The 24,413-nt window shown below is 37.4% G+C and overlaps 1 protein-coding gene across 9 annotated transcripts in view; it reads right to left on the reverse strand.

Annotated features, from left to right (window-relative positions):
• The window catches only part of Tle4 (TLE family member 4, transcriptional corepressor), a 143,906-nt gene that overhangs the window by 20,524 nt on the left and 98,969 nt on the right, over positions 1-24,413 (reverse strand). For all 9 annotated transcript variants that reach the window (XM_090329600.1, XM_090329599.1, XM_090329596.1 and 6 more), the window contains 3 exons: positions 3,265-3,384; positions 1,666-1,719; positions 895-1,047 (listed from right to left, as the gene is read on the reverse strand). In XM_090329600.1, coding sequence (XP_090185726.1) covers positions 895-1,047; positions 1,666-1,719; positions 3,265-3,384 — 327 coding nt within the window. The remainder of the gene's footprint in view (positions 1-894; positions 1,048-1,665; positions 1,720-3,264; positions 3,385-24,413) is intronic.

Consider the following 24,413-nt stretch of genomic DNA (forward strand, 5'->3'; position numbering starts at 1 on the left):
TTGCCAGATGTATATTTTTAATTTGCACACAAATTGTAGAATTTTCCTTTCCTTTGGCTGTGAATTCAAAAGGAATGTGAAAACTGAATTAGGCTTTTCTTTTTTTTAATGAGGGAAATACAGAGTGATGTAATTAGTGAAGCAAAAGGATGGACCACACAAAAATTTCATTAACTACACAGCCATAGAAAGAGGCATGTAGAGAGATTCTTTTTACTTGTAAGTGGTTCATTCTGCATTTGTGATTTGTGGTGAGTCAAGACAAGACTTTTATAAATGCCAGATTATTTTTTAGGTAGGAAGGGAACATTATTGCAGTCAAATATAGCTGGCTAATTCAAGCAAACCTAGTAAGAAAATGACACTGAATTCCCAAAGTTTATGTTGAACCACAGGCAATAAACACATCTTTATACTCCAGTGTGGAGATTTATCTCAATTTATCTACATCCCTCTCCTAATGTTACAAAAATACTAACAAAAAATACTCTACTGACAATTTAGAACGCCCTTCTACTCCATAAAAATATTTGTGCTAGGGCCAGGAGTGTAGCCTGCTCGCCTAGCATGCACAAAGCCCTGGGTTCGATTCCTCAGTACCACATACACAGAAAAGCGGGAAGTGGCACTATGGCTCAAGGGGTAGAGCACTAGCTGTGAGCAAAAAGTGTTCAAGGACAGTGCCCAGGCCCTGAGTTCAAACCCCAGACTGGCAAAAAACAAAAATAAAATGTGCTAATTAAACATAAGCACTAAACAGACACATTATTTGGAAATCAATATCCTATAAAAATGTTAAATATATAAACTCTGAATAAAAGGTAAGATCAAATTAATCTCCATCAAATCAAATCTAATGGGGAATAAGGAAGAAGATGGAGAAAAGGTGCTTACAAGGCTAAGTTCTTTGGATTTGGAGGAAGGAGTACTGCTGGAAGATGCAATGGAGGCGGGACTGATTGGGGCATCCTTCTTGAGCAGGCGAGTCTTGTCTAGGCCATTCTCTCGTGGGGAATGTGCTGGGCTCCCTCGAGGGGAAGATGGATCCTACAAAGGAATGCAGGGGCGGTAACACTTGTAGCACATTCATAGCACAGGGCTCCTTGGGTGGGGACATTTTTAGTTGAGACTTTAGCTAGAAGTACATATAAAAATAGTTTTCTAGAATAGATGGCAATCACTAAACTTATATATATTGTATATTAATTATAGATTATTACAGATTACATGTAAATATATGAATGATAACACATTATTTACATATAATTATTATATAAGGTGTCATAAACACATACATACATACATATTTGGTTTTGAAGCCAAGAAAACAATTCAGAATTTATACAGTATTGACATAAAACAAGTACCAATACCCTAAGAACTCACCATCTGCTTGTCAATGTTATCTGCAGGCTGACCACTAACCTTTGGCATTCATTTGAAGTGGTAGGAAATTATACTTGCTCATCACAGAAATGAACAGCAATAACCACAACAAAAAGGCTCAAAGAATGATTAACCATGACTTATGTATCATTTCTTATATGAACAAAATGTGGATTCATGAGGAAACAAAGAAAACGTTTTTAGATGTGAACAGTTTGGCCAGTAGCCTTGGTTATTAGTTGGGGAGGAGCACACAAGTCAAGTTAGCCCTAAACATACCTCATTGGAAACATCAACCACCAAGTTGTCATCGCTCTTCTCGCCGTCACTATCCTGAACACACAATGAGGAAATATTACCTTCAACCCCAGATGGAAACAATTACATTTTTAGGTAGATTGATATAACATGAATCAGTCCTGACTAACTCTTCATATGTGATAAAAATGTCAAAAATAGTGTTTAATATCTATGTGCTTAACTTTAATCATAATTCATGATGAGTATGTGAGGACGTAGGCAGTGACTTCACTTTCCAGTTTAAAATAATGGAGATTGATTTTTTTTTAAAAAGTGACCTTTAAGTAGTTGTACAAAGGGCTTCCAATTTAGCATGTGAATTTATTATAAAATAGAGGCTAACAAAAATTTATTACAAAGTAAAGAATAAAAACTTCAGTAAATGGAGTGAAATAGTTAGGTATTATGTATACAATCTGTCAAAATACAGCATTTAGAAAATACATAAAAAACTTGTTACTTTTTTTTTGGGGGGGGGCAGTCCTGGGCTTGAGCTCAGGGCTTGAGCACTGTCCTTGGACTTTCTCAAGGCTAGCACTCTACCACTTGAACCTCAGCACCACTTCTGGCTTTTTGCTATGTATGTGGGGTACCGAGGAATGGAACCCGGGTCTTCGTGCATGCTAGGCAAGCACTCTACCACTAGGCCAAACTCCCGGCCCAAAACTTGTTATTTTTTAAAAATATATGAAGAACTATTAAAACTGCTTGGAAGGCTGGGAGAGTCATAGGGGAGAATGGGATTAATTGGAATATACTATAAACATGCAGAAATATAATAATGAAATCCATATCTAAGTCACGTAAACTCTTAAGAAAATAAGGCAAATATAAAAATCATAGAGGAGAATAGCTTATCACCTTAGATAGGTCAACAAAACTGCAGTCTAAAATCCAGCCTATGCATGGGTGGGCAGTGTTGTCAGTGTTTTAAGAACTCTCAATCCAGTTGCCACATTACTGAAGTGAGAGGCAAACCCCCAGATTTTTGGCTTCTTGAGAGGTCTGTAGATTCTGCTGGGTAGCAGGAAGAAAACAGAGCTGCAACCACCTGCTTCTACAGTTTTCACTCAGCTCCATCCATTCTGTTGTATGGGCTCCAGGCTACTAGAGGAAAGTGAGCTTCAACTCACACTAAGGACATACTACCTGTCTGTACATGAATAGTACACAACCTTAATATATTCCTCAACACACGAGTCCAACATGTTCTATGATGTAACCTTTTTCTTTAAATCATTCAAAATTCAAATATCCTGAAATACTATCAGGGAGCAAACCGATCTCTAAAAATTATACCACAGAAGTCCAAATCTTCTAATAGCTATGGGTGAAGATTCTAACCTCTCACATACATGGAATCATGCACCTGCTACACACACACACACGCACGCGCACACGCACACACACACACACACACACACACACACACACACACACACACAGGACTTCAGCCACTCAATGGACACAGAACTATAAAGGATAAAGGTAATAAATAATTTTTTTCTCCTAAATAATGTCTTGTGTTCTAGGCTTCAGTATGTAGTAGTCAAAGGGTAGACAGGTGCTTGAACTTACGTATCGTGCGGCAATTTCCTTTTCTTCAGTTTTCTGCTTTTTGCTCTCTGAGGAGTAGTCTGAGGAGTTTCTGTGCTTCTCAGCACCTCGGAAACTGGCTGATGGGGATACTGAAGAGCTCTAGAATTAGAAACAAAAAGCACAGTTGAGAAGTGATCATTCATTTAACAGTATATTTGAAAAATCACTTGAGATTTTTTTTTTTACATTTTTGTTCTGTAGTATACACTTGGAAAGCGGTTAAGAGAACACAGGGAAAGGAAAGAAGATGAAAAGAACAAGATAGAGATGAGTAAGGAAAGGAGAATAAAACAAGATGGAAAGGGAAAGGATAGGGAAAAGGGTAAAGAACAAGAAACTGGAGGCAGAGAGATGAACTGGAAGGAGAGTAATAAGAACGAATAGAGAGGCACAGTGTAAACTGGGCTTTGGAATGGATTTGCTCTCAAGTATATCTTTATATTACTGAGAAACATTTCTACAAACTTGGGGAAGGAAGATAATTCTTTAAGGTTGCTGATTAATGAGAAGCCATTATTTTGAGGCCCTAAAAAAGAGTTGAACTTAAGCAATAATTAGCAATTTTTCAATTACAATTAAAAATAAGAAAGGGGGCCAGATGTGATGGTACATGCCTATCTTATCAGCTACTCAGAAGGCTGAGATAGGACTTTGTGGTTCAAGGCAAGCCAAGGCAAAAGGTAATGAGACCCTATCTCAATAAACAAACTGGAATGGTGACATACACTCGTAATCTAGCTATTCAGGATTCATTGGCAGGAGAACTGTAGTCCAAGGACAATCTAGGCAAAAGCATGAGAACTAAAATAAAATCAAAATAAAGTAAAAAGGAGTGGGAGTGTGGCTCAAGTGCTAGACCACTCTCAAGTTCAAAGCCTAGTAACAAGAAAGGATGGAAAGGAAGAAAAGAAGGAGGGAGAGACAGGCAGACAGGCAAGCAGACACAGACAGACAGACAGACAGACAGACAGACAGACCGACCGACTAAGAGATAGGCAGAGAAAGACAGGAAATAGAGAGGAGAAGAAGGGAGGGGAGAGAAGAAGCAAAGGGAGAAAGGAAGGGATGGGAGAGGTGAGGTATGAAGAGGAAGGAGGAGGGGAGAAAGTGAAAGAGAAAAGGAGAAAAGATTTTGTTCTGCAAAAAGATGCCAAGTAACAGGAAAAACACCTGCAACCATGACATTTATTTTTGACTCTTAAATTTTCATAAGCCTGCTATGATTTTGCTTCTGGAATCCCAAGAAGCGCACTGAGTAGAGGAAAAAATAAATAAAAAGGTTCACATTCCGAGGCCATGGTCACAGGCCAAGTTCATGGCTCAGGCTGCAAACTTCCCACTGTGGCTTTTGAACAAACTCTCAACTGAAGGAGGCCCACACAGCAAATGGCACTAATGGAAAGGGTATCTTTCTGCTACAGAGGTGAGGTGGCTATGGGGCACCCTGTGGATAGTGTGAAAGTTCAGACCTATGGATGAAGAAGTGAAATTGGAACTATTGTACCCTTAAGACTGGCTGGTGATTATTGAAGACTGGACTGAAGAGAAGAAGCAAGTCAAAGCAAGGCACGAGAGGGAGTCTATCCATTGCAGGCTGTCCTGCTTTGGGTAGCTGGTAAAAAGTAGGCAAATCCTTTGGAAGGGAACCAGGGTAAGACTTCCAAGGGCAAAATGAACTCAGCCTGGTAAAGAACAGGATAATTTTGGAGGGTGATAAATGAATATTGGGGATAAAATAAATAAAGTTCTACAGAGAACAAAGAATCTCTACAGCAGTATCTTTGGTAGGCATGTAAAAAATCAATTCAGAAAAAAAAAAGAAAATATTTCAGTAAAGCACTCCTCCAAATTTCATTCTCAAGCCACCAGACTTGATTCAATGTTACCTCTTCACATCATAATTTAATGCAATCTTGCTTTTATGACCAATGAAATCATGAGCACAAGCCTCACCTTCATATCAGAATCTCATCTGTTTCTCTCCTCTCCAGGCTATTCTCACTATTTCTGGAATCTCTTACTCACCAACAAAAGATGTTTGTTGACCAATTTGTCATTATTATGCCTTTATAAATATTTATACATTTATTATATGTTGTAGTATATGTTTATTACTGTCACATCTTATTAATATATTATATATTAATATATATTTAAGTCCTCCTCAACACTAAGAACCAGTTCTAATGTCACTTTTCAAGCTTCTTAGGCTGTTGTCAAGCAGAAATGACTCTAGTTCTTCTTTGTTCCCTTAAAACATTTGGATAATAAGAGCATATGCAACAAATGTGTGCCAGTTTGTGGACAAAGCCATTGCCCGTCTCAGCTATGGCTTCCCTGGGAATAAGGGTGCCTAGTACAGAAAGCAGCAAAGAGCTGCTAAACACTAATGAGTCGCTGTGCCCCCTATATGCAAGCTTCAGTCTTAATTCAAAACTCATATGATGGATGAACAATTCCATTGGAAACCTTAGAGATTAGAGTGATATTTTTTTATTGCTTAAGAGTACGCATTTACCCACCTATCCCTCAGAATTAATAAAATGAAGCTTTCCTTTTCTTTACTCCAATATAACCTCAAGATTCCTTCATCCTCCCAATTTGATGTTTTACAAAATGAAGAAATGCTCAGCTTTGAGATTCTAACAAACTATACACGAAGTTGTCACCACTACTGCAAGTTTTCAAAGGAGGAAAATGGCCTCTAAACAGTGATCAACTACTGTCTTAAAAATTAATGCTAAATAGTAATACCTATTTAAATCTTAATGCTTACTCATCTGCTCTAGCCTTCTTGAGGTGTTTCTGATTGTAAGGCAGCATTATTGCTTTATTTTTACTGTAGGACAGAGTTACATGTTGGAGTTTGCTAGTGAGATGATAAGGTAGCGAATTATCACTAGCCTTTAAAGGTTAAGCTCTGCAATGGGCAGGAGGGCAATAAGCAATGTTCTAATAACATAATTGCTCTGGAATCCAATTGGACTTGGCAGAGATTCTCATCATGAATCTTAGAAGCCACCACTCTGCCACTTAGATACAGGCTGGGCATGTGAATATAAGGAATCAAATGAATACTGATAAAAGCAGTGAAGCTTATTTTTATTTTCTCTATTATTATTTTAAAAGGTCGCTAAAGTTAGTCATTTCCATACTTTATTACCTCAGAAACTGACTGGAGCTGCATCATGACAATGTGTATATCTAGACATTTAGAACATTAAAGACAATCTTCTCAATATAGTTTGATCACACTTATCAGCAAATATGTTATAAATGCAAAGTCACAGGAAGGAGTAATGTCCAAACCTCAAGAGGCGAAACAACCTGGAGTGTAAACATTGAGGAAAGCAATACCCTGTTAATAGAATAATTTAAAAAGAGTAAGGTAGATGTGTTTAGCTGAAGAAAGAGAAGAAAGAAACAAAGAGAAACAAAGGACAATTTTTTGTGTTTTTATGGTTACATGAAAACCTCAAGTGGTTAGTAGCATAAGTTGAGCTTTAAAGACAGCTATTCCCAATAGTATAACACAGGTTATTCCGAAAATTAAATAAGTTTGGAATCTACCCAGACTTTGTTGACCAAATCAGCTAGAAAAGTGACAAATCCAGTGACCTGTAACATTCTCTGCAATCTCAAGATCAAAGATGGCCATGTAATACACTATTTCCTCCCAAGAACTTAGTACTGGCACAACACTGATATAGTTACCTAATTTTAATGACAGCTTTTAATAGCAGGCAAAAATAATAAAATAAAGCACTCTGGAGTCAGACTGCCTGGATTTAAGACCAGAGTCTACTACTTAATAGCTGTGTAGCTTTAAGGAAGTTCTAGTCTCTGCCTCTCTGTGCTATGGTATAACAACATTACCCCCAAACCCCCAACCCATTGAATCGTTTTGAGGACTAAGAAAAACAATCCGTAGAGCACAAAGATAGGTCCTATGCATATGACCTAATACCTTGTGGCAATTCTGGTACTGTCACTATACAGAGCAGTCCACCTGACTCTATTACAGATCAGGATTATGAACTACCATATTTGTTTTAAGGTACATGTAAGGACTATTCCATACCACCTCCACAAGATATTTGATTTCTGCTTTACACATGCATAGCTACAATGCTCAGACATCCCTACCTACTTAGAAGATTACAACCAGAAAGAATGCTAAAGGCTGAGTGGGCAACCAAGAACAGGCACCCTAAAACTCATTGGCTATGGCTCACTTGTCCATGGTCTGAAACAAATAAAGAAGGTAACAAAGAGGCTGAAGACACCATGAAAATGTACATGTCCTGGGTTATTTTCTTTGTTGTCCAGGCTTTCCCTCACTCTCAAAAATAGCCTATTAAGACAATACATTATATGGCTACTCTAGCTGTACTTCATTGAGGAATTCTCAAATGAGAGTTTGGATCAGGACAATTTAGGCTGAGTTTTTATGTTGTACAGGGAAGCATACCCCCTTCCCTATAGATGATTTCTTGAGGCCAAAAGCAACATCCTCGATTATAATTCCTCTGTAACCTCTCAGAAAAGCAAAAGGCCAACATGTAGGACAGAAATAAACTCTAGTGATTTCACAGAATTCAGAAAGGCCAAGGTATTGTTGCAAATGAACAAGGATGCAAAGTACTTCTTTTATTTAACAGAACCAACTTTCAGGAAGAGAGAGCCTACAAGTATGAATCATCCACAGTCTTCAAAACATTCTATACTTTAGAAATGTTTTCAATAAGTTTTAAAATAAATGCAATAGCTTTAATGTAATACCTCATAGCAGCAGTACTTTTCATTGAGATTTTATAGTATCAATATCATACAATATGTTTATATTCTCATTCATAAAACTGACTTATAAGAACATTTTTACACATTATAAGAACAGAGTTGATAGGGGAAATAATCCTCAGATGTGAACATGCATAAAGACTTTAAAAAGTAAATTATTTAGTTAAAATGCACAAGTATTACATATTAACTCATAACACATGCAAATGTATGTAAATTAGTATAAAATTTATAGTATGCTGCTGTTGGAAAGCGAATATGGCAAGGCTCTAAGTCAAGTCACTGGTGTCAGTTTACTGTTCATTATAGTTAAGATTTTTTTTATAACCTTCCTGATTAAGGATGTTATTAAAAGCACAATCTGTATATAACCATCACAGAACTTGCTTTTTTCAAATTAACATAAATCAAAACTCACCTTCAAAAATGACTGGGACTTTCCGGTGACCTGCTTTTGTTAAAAGAGGATTGAATATAATCTCTATATGACCTATAAGTCTATCAGCAATAAATATTCTATAGCTATAGCATTTCATGCTCTATAAAAATGTTTATTATTAGCTGGGCACAGGTTGCTCACGTCTGTGATCCTATCTACTCAGGAGGCTGAGATCTGAAGACCAAAGTTCAAAGCCAGCCCAGGCAGGAAACTGGAGATTCTGATATTCAATTAATTATCAAAAAGCTTTGCAAGTGGAGCTGTGGCTGAAGTGGTAATAGGTTGACTTTGAGCAAAGACTCTCAGTTCAAGCTCTAGGAACTGGCACCAAAAAAAGAAAAAGGAAATATAAAAAGAAAACCCCCAAAGTCATATTAGTTCTACTGTTGTCTTTGTATCTCTGGTGACAGAAACTCAAGATAAATTCAAAATAGTATAAAATCAGAGAAACTGACAGGAAGGACTCATGCAGTAGCATTCACTACTCTTAAGTCTGATTGGCCTACATTCAAGACTAGGCTTCGCCACTTGCTACAGGAACTTAGACAAGTTATTGGATCTTTCTCCAAGTTTCCATTTCCTAGCACAGTAGTAAGAAAGATAAGGATTAAAAAGTCATATCCTAAAGCACAGTGGCTAGCATGAGGAGATAATATTCCTCCTTGACAAGTGTGGCAACCATTCCATAATCCAACTCCACACATTCAACAAATGTTTACTGATTACAGGCACACAAAGGTAAGTAAAATATACACCTTTCCCTCCATCAGGAGACAAGATATATATAATACAAAAGATTTATTAGTTTTTTCCTTCATGTACTAGAAAATACAACACTGTATTCTTCAACCATTCATTGCTTTGTTCTCATGGTCTCAGCATTATTTATTACTTGGTCACGACAAAATGCCCTAATAATTTATAAGGTATCAATAAAATTGATTTTAAATTAGAACATTATCTTAATGTCCTCTTGGGGTTTCTTGACTGTTATTTCCTCTTCCTGGAATAAAGCTGTTGGCTCTACCCCAGATATTTCATTAAACACAGCTACTTTAGCTGGCAAACTCAGCTGATGGAACATGCTTTGATGCCAAAGATACAGGCTTGATTCTTGTGTAGGCAGCTTAGCTTCCCTCCCTGGAAAGTCACACAATCTGCCTGTGGCACAAGCTATGGGCCATATGAGAAAGCAACTGGGGAAATGAGAGAACGAGTGCTCACTAATGGAGAGGAGAACAAAAAGCCGAAATGGAATAGCTCAAATAATGTTCTTCCTAATTATTAGATGTGGTATACAGTATGAAATGTCTACAGAAACTGTAACAGAAAGTTGCAAGGACATATGACTTTGCATTGCAGGTATCTTTTAATAGCCCAAAGCTATCTCATATCCTTCAATCCAATGGTATTCCTCAACATGTGCAAAGCCTTATATTATTATGTGTTTCTGTCCTCCCCTAAGAATTCCCACATCATTAATAATTTAAACATCTTATATGACAACCTCATGCAAACTATAGTCAAATGTACTAATCAACTTCTTTTGGAATTATGTCTTCAGTTTTGCACCTATAAAATGCATCATACAGAATTGCTTTATAAGACCTATTCCTAAGTCTGACTGGCAAATATGCTAAAATTTGAATGAAAGTAGAAGAGAGTTGAAAAAAATCCTGGTTTTTTTTTTTGGGGGGGGCTGAATTGGATTTAAACCTATTCTTATTCTGTGTTCTGTTTCTGAATAGCAATATCAACACAGCTCTAGTAGTACTTCGAAAAAGCCCAAGAAGGGTAGTGGCTCAGAGAAATTAAGTGGCTAAGCTTAAAGACTTGGCAAGCTGTATCTTAATGGACCAGAATCCTCATTTTAGTAACTATTACAATTTATTGGAAAAGAAAGTCTTTTCATGTTACTATTTTTTCCAGTAAACTGTTTTAATCTATTTGAAAGGCTAAACATTTTTTCTTCCAAAGAGTGTTAACTCCACAGAGCCTCATATATATTCTTATGTATTATGTATGCAAATATACTCTATACAATATCTGAGTGCAATTCAGCAGGAACACAGAAGGAAATAACAATGTAACAATTTAAACCAAGGCTGTCAAGCAGTTTTGAAGTTGCTAATCAGAAACTCCAGGTCTTCCTACTAAATAAAATGGCTAAATAGTTTCCAATAATCATCTACTTCGTCTTAAGGGCTTTCAACAAAATATTAAAGTGATGAAATGCTCAACATCTCTGGTCATAAAAGAAATGCAAATCAAAACAACTCTAAGATTCCACCTCACTCCAGTTAGAATGGCCAGGATCAAGAAAACCAATAACAATAGATGCTGGAGGGGATGTGGCCAGCAGGGACCAGTACTGCACTGTTGGTGGGAGTGCTTTCCACTATGGAAAGCAGAATGGCAGTTCCTCAAAAGACTAAACTTAGAGTTCCCCTATGAACCAGCAATTCCACTACTTGGCATTTACCCAAATCATCCAGAAACAAGGACATACTAAATCCACTAGCACAATGACGTTCCTTGCAGCTCTATTTACCAGAGCAAAGATATGGAACCAACCTAGATGTCCCTCAGTTGATGAGTGGATCAAAAAGATGTGGTATTTGTACACAATGGAATTCTATGCTGCTGTCAGAAAGAATGACATTGCCCCATTAGGAAATGGAAAGACTTAGAAAAGATCATATTAAGTGAAGTAAGCCAGACTCAAAGGAACTTAGGCTCAATGGTTTTCCTCATTTGTCATACTCAGTAGAAACCTTGGGCTCTCCTAGCAGAGATTTGCAATAGAGCAAAACCTTGATACAAAAGGCCATATAGTAGGACGCTAAATGAAAGGATCTCTAGGATATAGAAACATAAGCCATATAATGAATTGTTGTTCTTAAGGTACTATGTTATCTCTCATCTCTTTTGCTGTCCCTAGGTTATCTCATATTGTTACAGTATCTTACTTTGTTACCTGATATATCGGATATATTTGTATTTGGTTATTTGAAATTGGATAGGGAAAGGGGTAAAACAAGATGAGGGGTGGGAGTGAGGGGGAGGGAAATGGGGACCAAGACATGTGAAAGGGTATCAATGTATGGGAATTAATGCACCATCTATCTGGCAAATTTCATGTAACCTTTCTATTAATTGTAATAAAAATATATGAAAAAAATACAAAAAAATAAAGTGAGCTGTTCTTCAAAGCAACATTGGCAAACAAGCAGAATGAGCCCCACTTTTTTTTTTACATTTTTATACTAGACAAATTTCTTAAAATGTTAAAAAGCCTGATTCTTATCACATTTATTTAACCCAAAGTTTCATGAAATATGTTAATACATTAACAATATCAAAATTACTAAAGCATTTTTTATTTTTTCCAATTCTAGTACAAAAATTTTAAATTCTGGTTTGATATATATTATATATACATGTAATATATATTACATTAATACATGTAATATAGGTATTATACATGTGATGTATTCATTCTACATGTAATACATATTTAATACATATTACATTCATAATATAGGTACCTCCCATCTCAATTTAGACTAACCAGAAGTCACATGTGATTTCTGGTTGAAACAACAGACAATACAATTTTGAAAGGCCTCTGGGTCATAAAAGAAATGTCCCTTCACTGAAGTACCCAGCACCTTTACAGGGTTGCTTGGCTCCCTGCCTATATTCTCTAACCTCATCTGAAAGCTTTTCTTGGCGTGCTCATCAATTCAAGCATTTTTGCTCTTTGGAGCCTATTTTATAGGTTCTTCCAAGAGCTAAGCGTCTTCTGTGGAATATTTTTACCTCTTAATTTTCCACTTAAATATTACATTCTGAACCTTCCTGATTCTTTTCTTCCTATCATCACCCCTTTGTGTTTCCTTCCTGTCATTTATATATCACTACTATGATTTCATTTGCTTATCTTTTCTGCTTGATTGGAAGTTCTGTGAAGGCAGAGACTATACCTATTCTGACTACCATGTAATGTCTCAATTGAACTGCTGTTAAACCCCAAATAGAATCTACTCATGAATACTTCTGGTTTGCTCCCATATTATTTTTATTACTTCCCTGGCATGTAACACAACAACGGTTCTGGGTGTCCATGTGTGAGGTCCAGGTATGTGTAGGTAAACCAAAAAAGGAAACCTTCAAATGTGGTGATTTTAAAAGTGACAGGGTGACAATTTTCAGAACTATGATAAAAAGTAGTAAAAGGAAATAGTGCAAAAAAGTAAAAATACAAAATAAGAGGTCAGAATAGTGCCAGGAAGAGAGTCGAAGGCAATATGGTAATACTTTTCTCTTTTGCTCTCTATTAATCAAGGGCGGAGCTTCTTTTCCAAGGTCAGTGGCAGGTTTGTCTTCTGCCAGAGTGTACCTTGAGTCTTATCTTATTGAATAAATATATCAGTGCAACCATTTCACAACTCTTTTATTCTAAAATGGAAAATTTTTTGGCCTAAGGAAGACCATTTTCAACTGACTACTCTCTGTCTTCGTCACTCATATTGTGCTCATCAGCTGTCTGTGAAAAGGGAAAAATAAACCTGACCATTGAGAAGCTGAGATTTAAATTTAAAGGGATCACATCGAAGGATATAGATCTACCATGGGAAGGATACAGCCAACAGCAGTTTTTCTGGGCTCCTAAGGAATAGTGACACGTGGAGATTTCCCTATAGTGTTTATTTCCCAAGGAGTAAATAGTAAATAATTTCAGAACAAACTACCACCCCCTTTTTTGGGCAGTAAATTACCATAAACCATGAAGCAGCTTTATGCTGGTAGATTTTTTTTTTTTTTAGTGTTACATACCTAGAGTTTGACATGAAAATGTAGTATGTAAGGCAACATAACATCATTTGTACCAGTGGTGACTGATAATGACTTCAGTATACCATACAGAAAGCAAATGATAGAGATATTTATGAATACCATTTCAAGTAGTTCTAAAGACATGATTTCAAATGGTACCTTTCATGTGAAAAGATCTAAAGATCTAATTATGTGAGGGTTTGACAAAAACTAAAAAATAAAAAAACAAAACATACACACACACATAAAAGAACAGGCTGAAGGCTACTATGGTTTAACCAGGAAAACAACCCTCTAAACAGTGTTAAAATGTTGACAGGGAAGTTAAGCTGTAGTCCACAAACTCATTCTCTTCCCCAAATAATTATAGGTCAGAGAACTAATTATAAGGAATAAAATCACCTTAATCCTCCCCCCAGTCTATTTGCTATCCCAGAGTACTAATCTATATGCCTGCCTTTTGACCTTTCCCTCCTTCTTTCTTTCCTTTTCCTTTTCCATATTCTCCTCACTGCCCCAGCTCTACCAGCAATATCTCTATTGATAGATACTTAGTCTTGCTGACGGCACTAGGGTCTAAAGAGGTTGTTGACCTTTATTTTATCATGTCCTTTTTAGGTTAATTACTTTTGTATACTTGGTGTACCCAGTGACATTTAATCACTACAGAGCTACTCAGTAAACAGAACTAAATGGAGCCAACTGCAATTTGGCATTGAACTAAATGGTGCAGCAATAGTAGCAAGCAGAATATGGACTGGAAGAAAATATTCTTGCTCTCCATATGGAGAAATGAGGTGGTATCCTTTCACCATTAAATCGTAAACATGGTTCAATGGCCATCCCTCATTCTGTAATGTGATGACAATGAGGTAAATATTTGCTAAACAAATAGATAAAGGCAAAAATAATTCAGAGATCTGACTTTGTACTCTGGTCTGTCTCTCTTCACACAGATGCAAACGTGTAAATATGTCTCATCACAGGACAGCCCTTTGTGAATGCAACCAACATTGTATTATCATGGGAACAGTAATCTATATGCAGGAGACATCACAATCTAATATGTGTCTAGAAAGTGTCTAAAAGCATGAAATTAAATCACACATCATGTCACAGATATTTGGGCCACTGATGAAGTTGGCTAAGACAGATATTCATTAACTTCCTTCCATTGTGAATAAAGGGTGGATAAGTGAGGTTAGAAGTTAAGCATTCATGTGAAGGTAAGCCAGACCACTGGAATGGGAGTACTCAGCACAGAGTCTTGAAAAATGAGGTTTGATGTATATGAAGAATAATAGATGCTACAGGCAGGCTAGGGCTGGATCCTACAACTTAAATAGAATGAGTTGTGTTTCCAACGTCCTTGATACGAGGAACAGAAGCAAATAAGGCACTGACACGTCATGGAATGTAGAGGAGAGTGGATGCGACAAAATAGGCCTGTACTCTACAATGAGGAGTGCTTTGGTTTCAATTTTCTTAGCTCTTGGACTCATTATCTACAGGACTCCAGGCCCATTCAGGCCTCACTTTTCATACCTGTCAGCTGGAGATTAGGTTATTTTCTCTACAGGATTATTCCTATCATAGTCTGAATGTGTTCCATCAACATTCCTATGTTGAAACAAACACAGAGTATGTGACAGTATTTGGAAGTCATCAGGTCAAGGATGGAAGTTTCAGGAATGGATTCTGTAAGCTGAGAGAAGAGAACTAAAAAAGCCCATCCTCTCATTACTAATATGAGGAACTTGAATCTGCCATCTGTCATCCAGGACTCATCATATCCTAAGATAAGGCACCTTGATTATGAGCTTCTCAGCCTTCTACACGGTGAGAAATAAATTGTTGTTGTTTAAACTACCCAGTTTATGGCATTTTGTTATAGGGGCCTGAATGGATTTAAAGCTGTCATTAATGCTTAATTGAGATAACTATATTGATTTTGCCCCAAAACACAATGGCCAAACCATGGCTAGCAATTAATCTAGACAGCTGAAAACCTAGAAAGCTGCCATGATTGTCTATTCTTAGTCTTCCTTGGCAAAAAAGTGGTATAATCTTCAAGCCTGAAGAAGGCTCCTTAAATTCTTAAAAATCTTAAGATGTGCAAGATGCACTGTTGCCTGCTATTAGAAAAGAGCTTCTCTGTGATAAGGTAGACATACACACTTACATTAAGAATAAAGGAAACTATCTCTCCAGATGCAAACATTTCTGATAGCATATTCTTAAGTCTGAGTCTCAACCTACTGTGGCTTGGTGTCCCTGAAGGTCTGGATTGTGAAATCCAGGTCAAATGTGCTTTCTGAGGACAATCCCAAGCTATATTGGCAGAGTACAGTCTAGATCTGCATCCCAAGCATTACTTCAATTTGAAAACTGACTCTGGAGTCAGGAATCAGGTATAATGGCAGGGTAGGAAGAATGCAGCATGTAATTCCTTGTTAATTAACAAAACACAATGTTACTATATAGAAGTCCAGACTATGTGTTCCAGGCCCCAAAGCCTAAGAATAAAGTTAAATGAAATGTTGCAAACTGAGACCTACTTCCAATAGGGTTTTTGGGGGCCTCTTTCAAGCAGATGACTCTTTGACACATAAGCAATAAGGAAGCCAATCAGTCTCAACATAGTCAAGACAAATTACAGAAAGTTAGAATCTCAGTAATGAAGCTTAAGACTCTAAGAACCGAAAGGAGAATTTACCTTATTTGCCTCCTTCCTTTGTAATTAAAAATAAAAGCAATAGTAAACATATAGTACAAGCCTTGCATGTATGGTAAAATAGCAAAATTCTGATTATGGAAGATGAACTTTGATAATTTTGGCACCTTCCAGTGGAAGCAAGGGAATGGCCAGAAGTGTGACCAGTGGTCTAATGTGAGATTAGTGGGCTCAGAATGAAAGAGTAATACAGAAAGGAAGAGGAAGCCAAGAAGGATGTTAGAGGTATAACTGAATGGCTCCCCACAGAAGTGTGTAAGATTAAATGTCACGTTCAGCACGTCATATTCAAAAATCTGCAAAAAAATTTATATAGGCTATTTTATTTTTCTTTTATCTGAGATTTGAACTCAGATTCTGACATTGTTCAGCTCGCTGGCTGGTGCTCTATCACCTGAGCTGCCTCCAACCCCAGCATATAGGTTCTTAATTCAAAAAGGGGAGGAGTTTTAGGTATTCTACGAGAATAGGCCAAACCTTAGAGGGCTCACAGTACTGCATAAGGCAGCTGAATTCTATCACAGGAGGAAAATATTGGGAGGTTTATAACTGCACAAGAATTATATTTTCACAAGTGGTATATCAGGTATTTTAGATGTTAAACTACAAATGCTGATTTTTTTGGAAAGATTTTATTAACACTGATTTTTACGTCATATTTCAAATGCCATGTTTAACAAACAAGTATTAAAGAAGGGAATCTATATATGATCACTAGCACATAGATTCTAGAATATAATTAAAATTTAGCTGAGGGTTTGTATGTCATAGATACATATCAATCTATATAACACTATGTCCATAGAGTATATATCCCATCATAGATTTTTATGTCTATGTAGTTATGTTTATATCTCCACGACTATGTCCATAACATTGGGTACCCGAATGTTTAGTCATTGCTCTTGTACTCTTGAATCTAATATCCACATATTAAGGATACCATGTGCCTTTTGTTCCTTTGTTTTTGACTTGTCTCATTCAACATGATTTGTTTTGGTTTCATCTACTTTCCAGTGAATGCCATTATTTTATCTTGTCTGTTGGCTATGTAGAATTCCATTGTGTGTGTGTGTGTGTGTGTGTGTGTGTGTATGTGTACACCACATTTTGTTTATCCATTCATCTGTTGTAGGGCATCTGGGTTCTGGGTTGTTTCCATTGCTTGGCTATTGTGCATAGTGCAGAGATGAACATGGCTTAGCAGGTGTCCTTATCATATGATGCTCAGGGTAGATGCCCAGGAGTGGTATTGTGGGATCGTAAGGAAGGTCTATTTTCAGGTTTTTTAAGAAACCTCCAAACTGCCTTCCAAGGTGGCTTTACTAGTTTACATTCCACCAGCAGTGCAGTAGGGTTCCTCTTTTGGCACACCCGCCAATATTTTTCATTGTCTAAGTTCAGAATATTGGCCATTCTAACAGGGGTAAGATGGTACCTTGGGGTTGTTTTTATTTGCATTTTCTTTATGACCATGGATGATGAGCATTTTCTCATATTTTTTTTGCCATTTTAATGTCTTCTTTTTATAAGTCTCTCTTTAGTTCCCTTGCCCATTTAGTGATTGGTTTGTTTGGTTGTGGGGGGGGGGGATTAGTTTCTTGAGTTCCCTGTAGATATTGGATATTAAGCATTTGCCTGATGTATCATTGGTAAATATCTTTCCCCAGTTGCTTGGCTGTCTCTCTACCTTAGTAGCTATGCCTTTGTCTGTGCAGAATTTTTTTTTATTTTTAGGTAGTCCTATTTGTTGAGTCTCTCCAATCTGTTGTGACCCTGGGATTCTGTTCAAGAAGTCTTTGCCTATGCAAATGCTGAGTCTTACACTTACACTTACACACACACACACACACACACACACACACACACCCATAGAAAAAGTATGTTCCAATTATGTGATAAACAAAATTGTAAGAGAAACTAGTAAGAAAGGATGCTGACAGGTTTATGACAGCACGGGATTTATCCACTGAGACTCTGTATGGGACAGTTGGATCTGGAACCACTTGGGAAGGGGTAAGTAGTTGTAGGTCCCAACTTTTGAATGGGGCTATTTCAGGCATGTGAGGCACTGGGCTGAATTTGGGAGAAAACAGAAGAGAAGGCAGAGAGCAGCAAAGACCACCCACCAAAGGTATTTTATCATCTGGATTGGGTGATGCCCTGGAGACAACCAGCAAAGAATCAAAAATCTAAGGCCCAGGTAGTGGTTCTAGTCAGGGCTGCTTATCAAGAGAATGTGTGCCTTAAAAAACAAAATGTAGCTGGATATGGTGGCACATGCCTGCAATCCTAGCTATTTTAAGAGGCTGAGATCTGAGGATGCAAGTTCAAAGCCAGCCAGGACACGAAAGACAGTGAGACTCTTATCTCCAATTAAGCACTAGAAAACAGGAAGTAGTGCTGTGGCTTAAGGAGTAGGGCTGTAAGCCTTGAGCTGAAGAGCTCAGGGACAACACCAAGCCCAGAGTTCAAGCCTCATGGCAGGAGGGGAGGATGAGAAGAAAGGGGGAGAAGGGGAAGAAATAAATGAAGCAAGTCCAGTTTTCCCTCCATCCCAGAGCAATTCAATCAGTCTCTCCAGAGAAGGTGAGCCTGGGCAAAGGCCTAGGTATGGCAATTTTAAAAGCTCCTGGGTGATGCTCAAGTTGGCAACTTCTGGCCTAGGGCACATTCAGATGATGGAAGACCCATTGTGATTGCTGTCAATTAGAACTCCTAATCAAATAGACCTGATTACCTATTAACACTAAATCACCTAGGACATCTTTATAAGAGCACAATTAGGTCAGAGGTTCATAAACTTCATCTCCCTGTATTTCACCCTGCCAGGATAAAGAACTGTAAGGAGTAACATTTAAAAAATAAGTGTTTGGAGATGGAAAACAGAAAAACAAAAACAATAAAAAACCTCAATCACACCGTTGTCCTAAGAAGAGGCTAGCCACTCTATCCATTTCTGAATGCCCGAAGGCAATGTTCCCATGCACGACTCTACAATGCTGACAGTGATATATTTTGAGTGCAATAATTAAAACAATGATCTCAATAAAGTGGGGTATCATGAGATAATTGGCCATCCTCAGGATCTAAGCAAACTGTAGTAAATGCCAAGGACACTCATTGCCAAGGTCAATTACAATAATTGCTTATCTGAATTACATTATTGCTGTTGTAAACTCTGCTTGATTTTAAAATAATTAATAGAATACATACCACAGGGAAATGACCTGAGAAGGAGTTCTTGCTCAACTACTGGTCATTTAACCATTTGGGGGGGGAGGGGTGGATCATGGGGCTTGAACTCGGCCTGAGAGCTGTCCCTGAGCTCTTCAGCTCAAGGCTACCACTCTCCCCTAGAGCCAAGCCTCACTTCCCATTTTCTAGGGGTTAATTGGAGATAAGAGTTTCAGGTTCTTTTGTGCCTGGGCTGGCTTTGAACTTTGATCCTCAGATCTCAGCCTTCTGAATAGCTAGGATTACAGGCATGAGCCACCATGCTCAGTTTCATTTAATCATTTTTATAATCAATATTTTAGAGTCCTCCTATCCCATAACTGTAAACATGTTGTTTTTTAGCTCATTAAGGTAAGGGGTGATTGAGAAGTGGCAAAAAAGTGGCACACAATAACACATAGAATAAATGGGTGCCTATAAAATCAGAGGACAACAGAAAAACAGATACCCATGAAACGGTTTGGATAAGGTTTGTGTGTGTTCCCCAAAGGACCATACACTGCAAGTTTGTTCTCCAAGTATGTTCAAGGGTGGTGAAACTTTTGAGAGGTAGGGCCTAATATAAGGTAATTAGATCACCAAGGGGCTTTCTTCCCAAAGGATGAAATGTAGTTCTTTGAGAATGAGTTATTTAGGAATGAGCTACCCTAGCCCCTGAGCCTGATGGCTTTTGTTCTACCATGTGAACTGTTGGATGTGCTCCCATCACTGGGATGCCAAGCACCAGCTTGTACTCATCAGGGGCTAATGAATGGATCTTGGACTTGTAGCATCAAATCTCTAAGCCTAAACCTCTTTCCTTTATAAAATACCAGCCTTGGGTATTTTGTAACAACAGAAAATAAGGCTAATACAACCCATGATGCTATCCACTGTCCTTACTTTCCATCAGTACATCAAAGGAAAGTTGTTAGTGTCTTTTGCAGAAATGGACTCTTTCTCAAGTTACAGCTTATGGGAAGATATTTAGTCCTTGACATGCCAATGTCAGCTTGTCTAGATTAACACTCAGGCTCAAGTACCTTTGCCAGCTAGCAAAGAGTGTGGAACGGCTTTGAAGACCAGAGGGGGAAACAGAATTTTTGACCTTCCTTTAGCTAATTGGAATGTATTTGGCAATCTAAAAGAGTATAAAAGTTCTTTTTAAGTTGTGATTAAACATCTTAGACTTTGATGTTTTATACGACATTCTCCCCCACTAATTAACTTCATTAGTGCAGTTAATTAGTGGGAAAGAATACCGTATAAAAACATCAAAGTCTGGAATGTTTAGTGTCACCATCAGTTCAACTAAATAATAAAATAATTCTTCAAAATGATTTTATGCATACTCAGCACTTCTGTTTACAAGCTCTAAAGTATATCATAGAAACATTTTTTAAAATAGTCCAAAGATCCTATCCACACTGCAATCCATACTGAGAGCAACAGCAAACCATTTAATGTAGTGTAATTAAGTGGCCAAGAACGCCACATAAAGCAAGAGAGTTGAGAGACTTAATCATAGTTATGAAGATGGCTATAAATCTACCATGACTGTGGGATGAAGGAATCGGGGAAACCAAAGCAAATGCCCACAAGAACTGCAACATGAAAAGTATTCTAATTATGCATTAGACACTGGGTTTAGTTTCAGCCTGAAGTAAACCAAAACCAAAACCAAAACCAAAAAAATGAGCCCTGCTATAAAACAGTAACTACAAACAGCAGGTTTTTCTCAAATACTATCAGATGGGCCCCTTATATTCAATGCCCACATTGTGCAGGCATGATGACACTGTCTTGTGAAGTCCAGTGAGGTAGGCAATAGGCCTTCTTGGTGTGAAGCCTATAGCTACACCAGGGTCAGTGTCCCCTTCAGCTGGAAAGAAACAGGACCACCGGGTCTCCTACTATTCGGGAAAGTGGTCCACTGTCCAGCAGCCTTGTTAGAAAAGTACACTGCTAGTGTTACCTCTTTTTAAACTTATTACATCAGAATCTGTATGGTAACCAACACCTGTCCTTTTTATGCTCATGTGACTCTGTAGATGGAAGGCTGAACTCATCGGATGAAAGTTAAAGTCACATAATGTTCCAAAAGGATGAAAATAAGGATAGCAGAAGATAATTCTCTTAATTTTAAGGATGGTGTAGCTCATATAAGGGAAAGGAAATGATGTCTATTTGCTGAGAAAAGGCATCAACTGGTAACTTACAGCAGCAAGAAAAGAGAAGAAAGAAGGGACCACAGGAGTGAATAGGGGAATGAATGTCTTTCCTAGGGCTGGCATATGTGGATTACTCCGTGTCTGTATGAGTTCTGGACCTGTCATAGGAAATTAACACATTCCCAATGGTCTAGAGCAATACACTTTTTACCTTGCAGTTCTGGAAGCTACAGTCCTATCCCAGTATGAACTTCATGTAAACTTGGTCATATTTACCAAGACTTTATCTCCCAATATAGTCACATTCACAAACAGCAGAGATAAGAACTGTAATTTACCTTTTTGTGGGACATCAGGAAAGAACCGACATAATTAATACTGTAATGATAATAATCATTATCATTATAACTACTTAGGCAGGCACTGGTGGTTCGTGCATGTAATCCTAGATGTTCAAGAGACTAAGATCCGAGGATCACTGTCATGAGATTCCTATCTGCAGTTGCTCGAAGTAGTTCTATGGATTAAGTGGTAGAGTGCTAGCCTTGAGCAGAAAGGAGCTCAGGGACAGTGCCCAGGTCAGAATTTAAGCCCCAGGACCAGCAAAAAACAAAAAACCAAACCCCCCCCCAAACAAAAGCAATAACAAACAACAACAACAAAAACTTTGCTGGTTCAAAGATTTGGTAATCAGCCAATAAGCAGGTGTTCTTGACCACAAAGAAATTCAATTAGAAAAATGTTACATTGTAGCCTCTTCCAGTAACAGTGACAACTGTCTCCGAAGTGTTTCAGTAACTTCATTCCAGCCAACTATCTCATCATATCCATATTTAGCCTCAATGTCAAGATAGAGGCTTATTCAGAAATACCCCCCTCACCGAATTCCTCCCCCACCTCCATCCCTTTTTGTTTAGTGTCTTGACTGTACCTCCTCCCTTCAGAACCGCTAACAGAACTCATAGTACTCCACAAAAGAACAAAACTCATATGGCATGAATTTATAATCATAAATCTAATTCTGAAAATATTCACTGACTCAAAATTTTGAATAAATGGAGATAGCAGTATATATATATATATATATATATATATATATATATATGTCTCATGTCCTTGAGACGTTGGTCTACTGAGTTAAGGATGAAGCAAAAACACATGAAAACTTACTCTTTCAGTGGTATGTCTGAAGTGATAAGTTTTGTCAACATCTCAATTATAAAGTTTCAGATTTAATACTTAAACTCAAGGCAATTTCAATTCAAGAAAAAGTAGCTAAAAACCAGAAATCATCTTCTTACATCCTAATATTCATTCAAGCAGTTAAGTGTAATAGCTGACATGTAGACATATGACCTTCTGTTCAATTGAAATGAGTTATCTTTAGATATTCTTTGATGACTATTCTTATGATTTAAATACCTCATGATAAAATCTTTCATTTTGATTTGGTTTAGGAAAGGCTTGAATAATCCCCCTAACAACAGTGTTCTGGCACTCTTAAATTATATAATTCGCTAGGTTCAACTCTGCTGCTACAATTACTTTCAAAGAAGACGGTTATAATACATTATCATTACAGCTATACACTCCAAGCTGAATTTTCTTTGGCTGAATTCCTAACATTTTAATGCTGAAATTGATCTGTTTTAAAAACATCATGTGAAGGGTTTTTAAATACCATACATGCCCAAGCTCTTTATTTTAAATGCTTTAGAAATGAGCTTGCATAAACAGAAAAAATATCTGTTCTCTAATCTAGCATTAAGCATATTTTAAAGAACAACAGGCATGTTTCCAAACAAGCTACTGCAGTATACAAATTACCCAGCAGGAATGTGGGTAACAATGCTTCTCATATGGGTTTAAAACTCAGAAAAAGCTGACATTTCACCGAAGTTGTCTTGGAAACAATATTCTTTGTGTTATTTCAAACACAGAGATGCATATTGGGGCCTGGGCTGTTTCTTAGGAAGCATTCTAGTATAAGAGTTCTAGTGTAATGACAAGACACAGGAAAGAGGATACAGGGAATCAAATCACAAGGCATTTGCTTGGGCTGTGGGGACCACAATTCATAGGCTTCCCTCTTGGAAAGATTTCCCTTCATCTCTAAGACCATGGTGTTAGCTAGACTGTAATAGTACCTACAGATTTTTACATCTTCTTTTGCCTACATACCTAATGCTAACGTTGGTCGATTTGCTTTGGTCAATAGTACAAAACCTGATTCAGCTGGCTCTCTTGGTCTCTACAAAACACAGTTCATGGATATGGCTGATGGGAACTTCCCTCTACAGAACCTGTTTTATCACTCACTACTAGCAAAAGCTGGGTGTACCGGTTTGATACTTTTAGTATACACACATAAATTCAAAAGATAGAAATGAAACCAAGAACATCTGTTAAGATTAACCTGAACTTCAGAAGAAAGATTATTGATGTTTCTGAGTTTGATAAATGTGAAGAACCTTCTATATCATTCACTTGTGATTCTATAGGCCAAAGAATATCCGTAATCTGGCCACATATATAAAGATGTTTTGAAAACAATGGCAATGCTACAAAATTCTCCAGCAGGAAAGCTGTGAAGATGCTACCCTTGAACACTTCTTATATTATGTGGGCTCAACTTTATGACCATGAAACCAATTAAATTTAATCTGATTATATACTAATTCAATGCAAAACTGTCTTTATAAAAGCTTCATGAAGAAACAACTATATAGCAAGTCACCAGGATCTATGATTTCTACATTCGAATTCTTAAAGGTATTAAAATAACCATGATATCCGAATTCAAACAATTCTGAGATTCCATATCATCCCAGTTAGAATCAAGATGAGGAGGAAAAGGAACTATAGTACACAATTGGTGGAAATGTGAAACTAATTCAACCATATTGGAAAGAAATATGGGGGTTCCACT

The sequence above is a fragment of the Megascapheus bottae genome, chromosome 3, assembly GCF_031878675.1.
Source record: "Megascapheus bottae isolate mThoBot1 chromosome 3, mThoBot2.hap1, whole genome shotgun sequence".
Taxonomy (NCBI): Eukaryota; Metazoa; Chordata; class Mammalia; order Rodentia; family Geomyidae; genus Megascapheus; species Megascapheus bottae.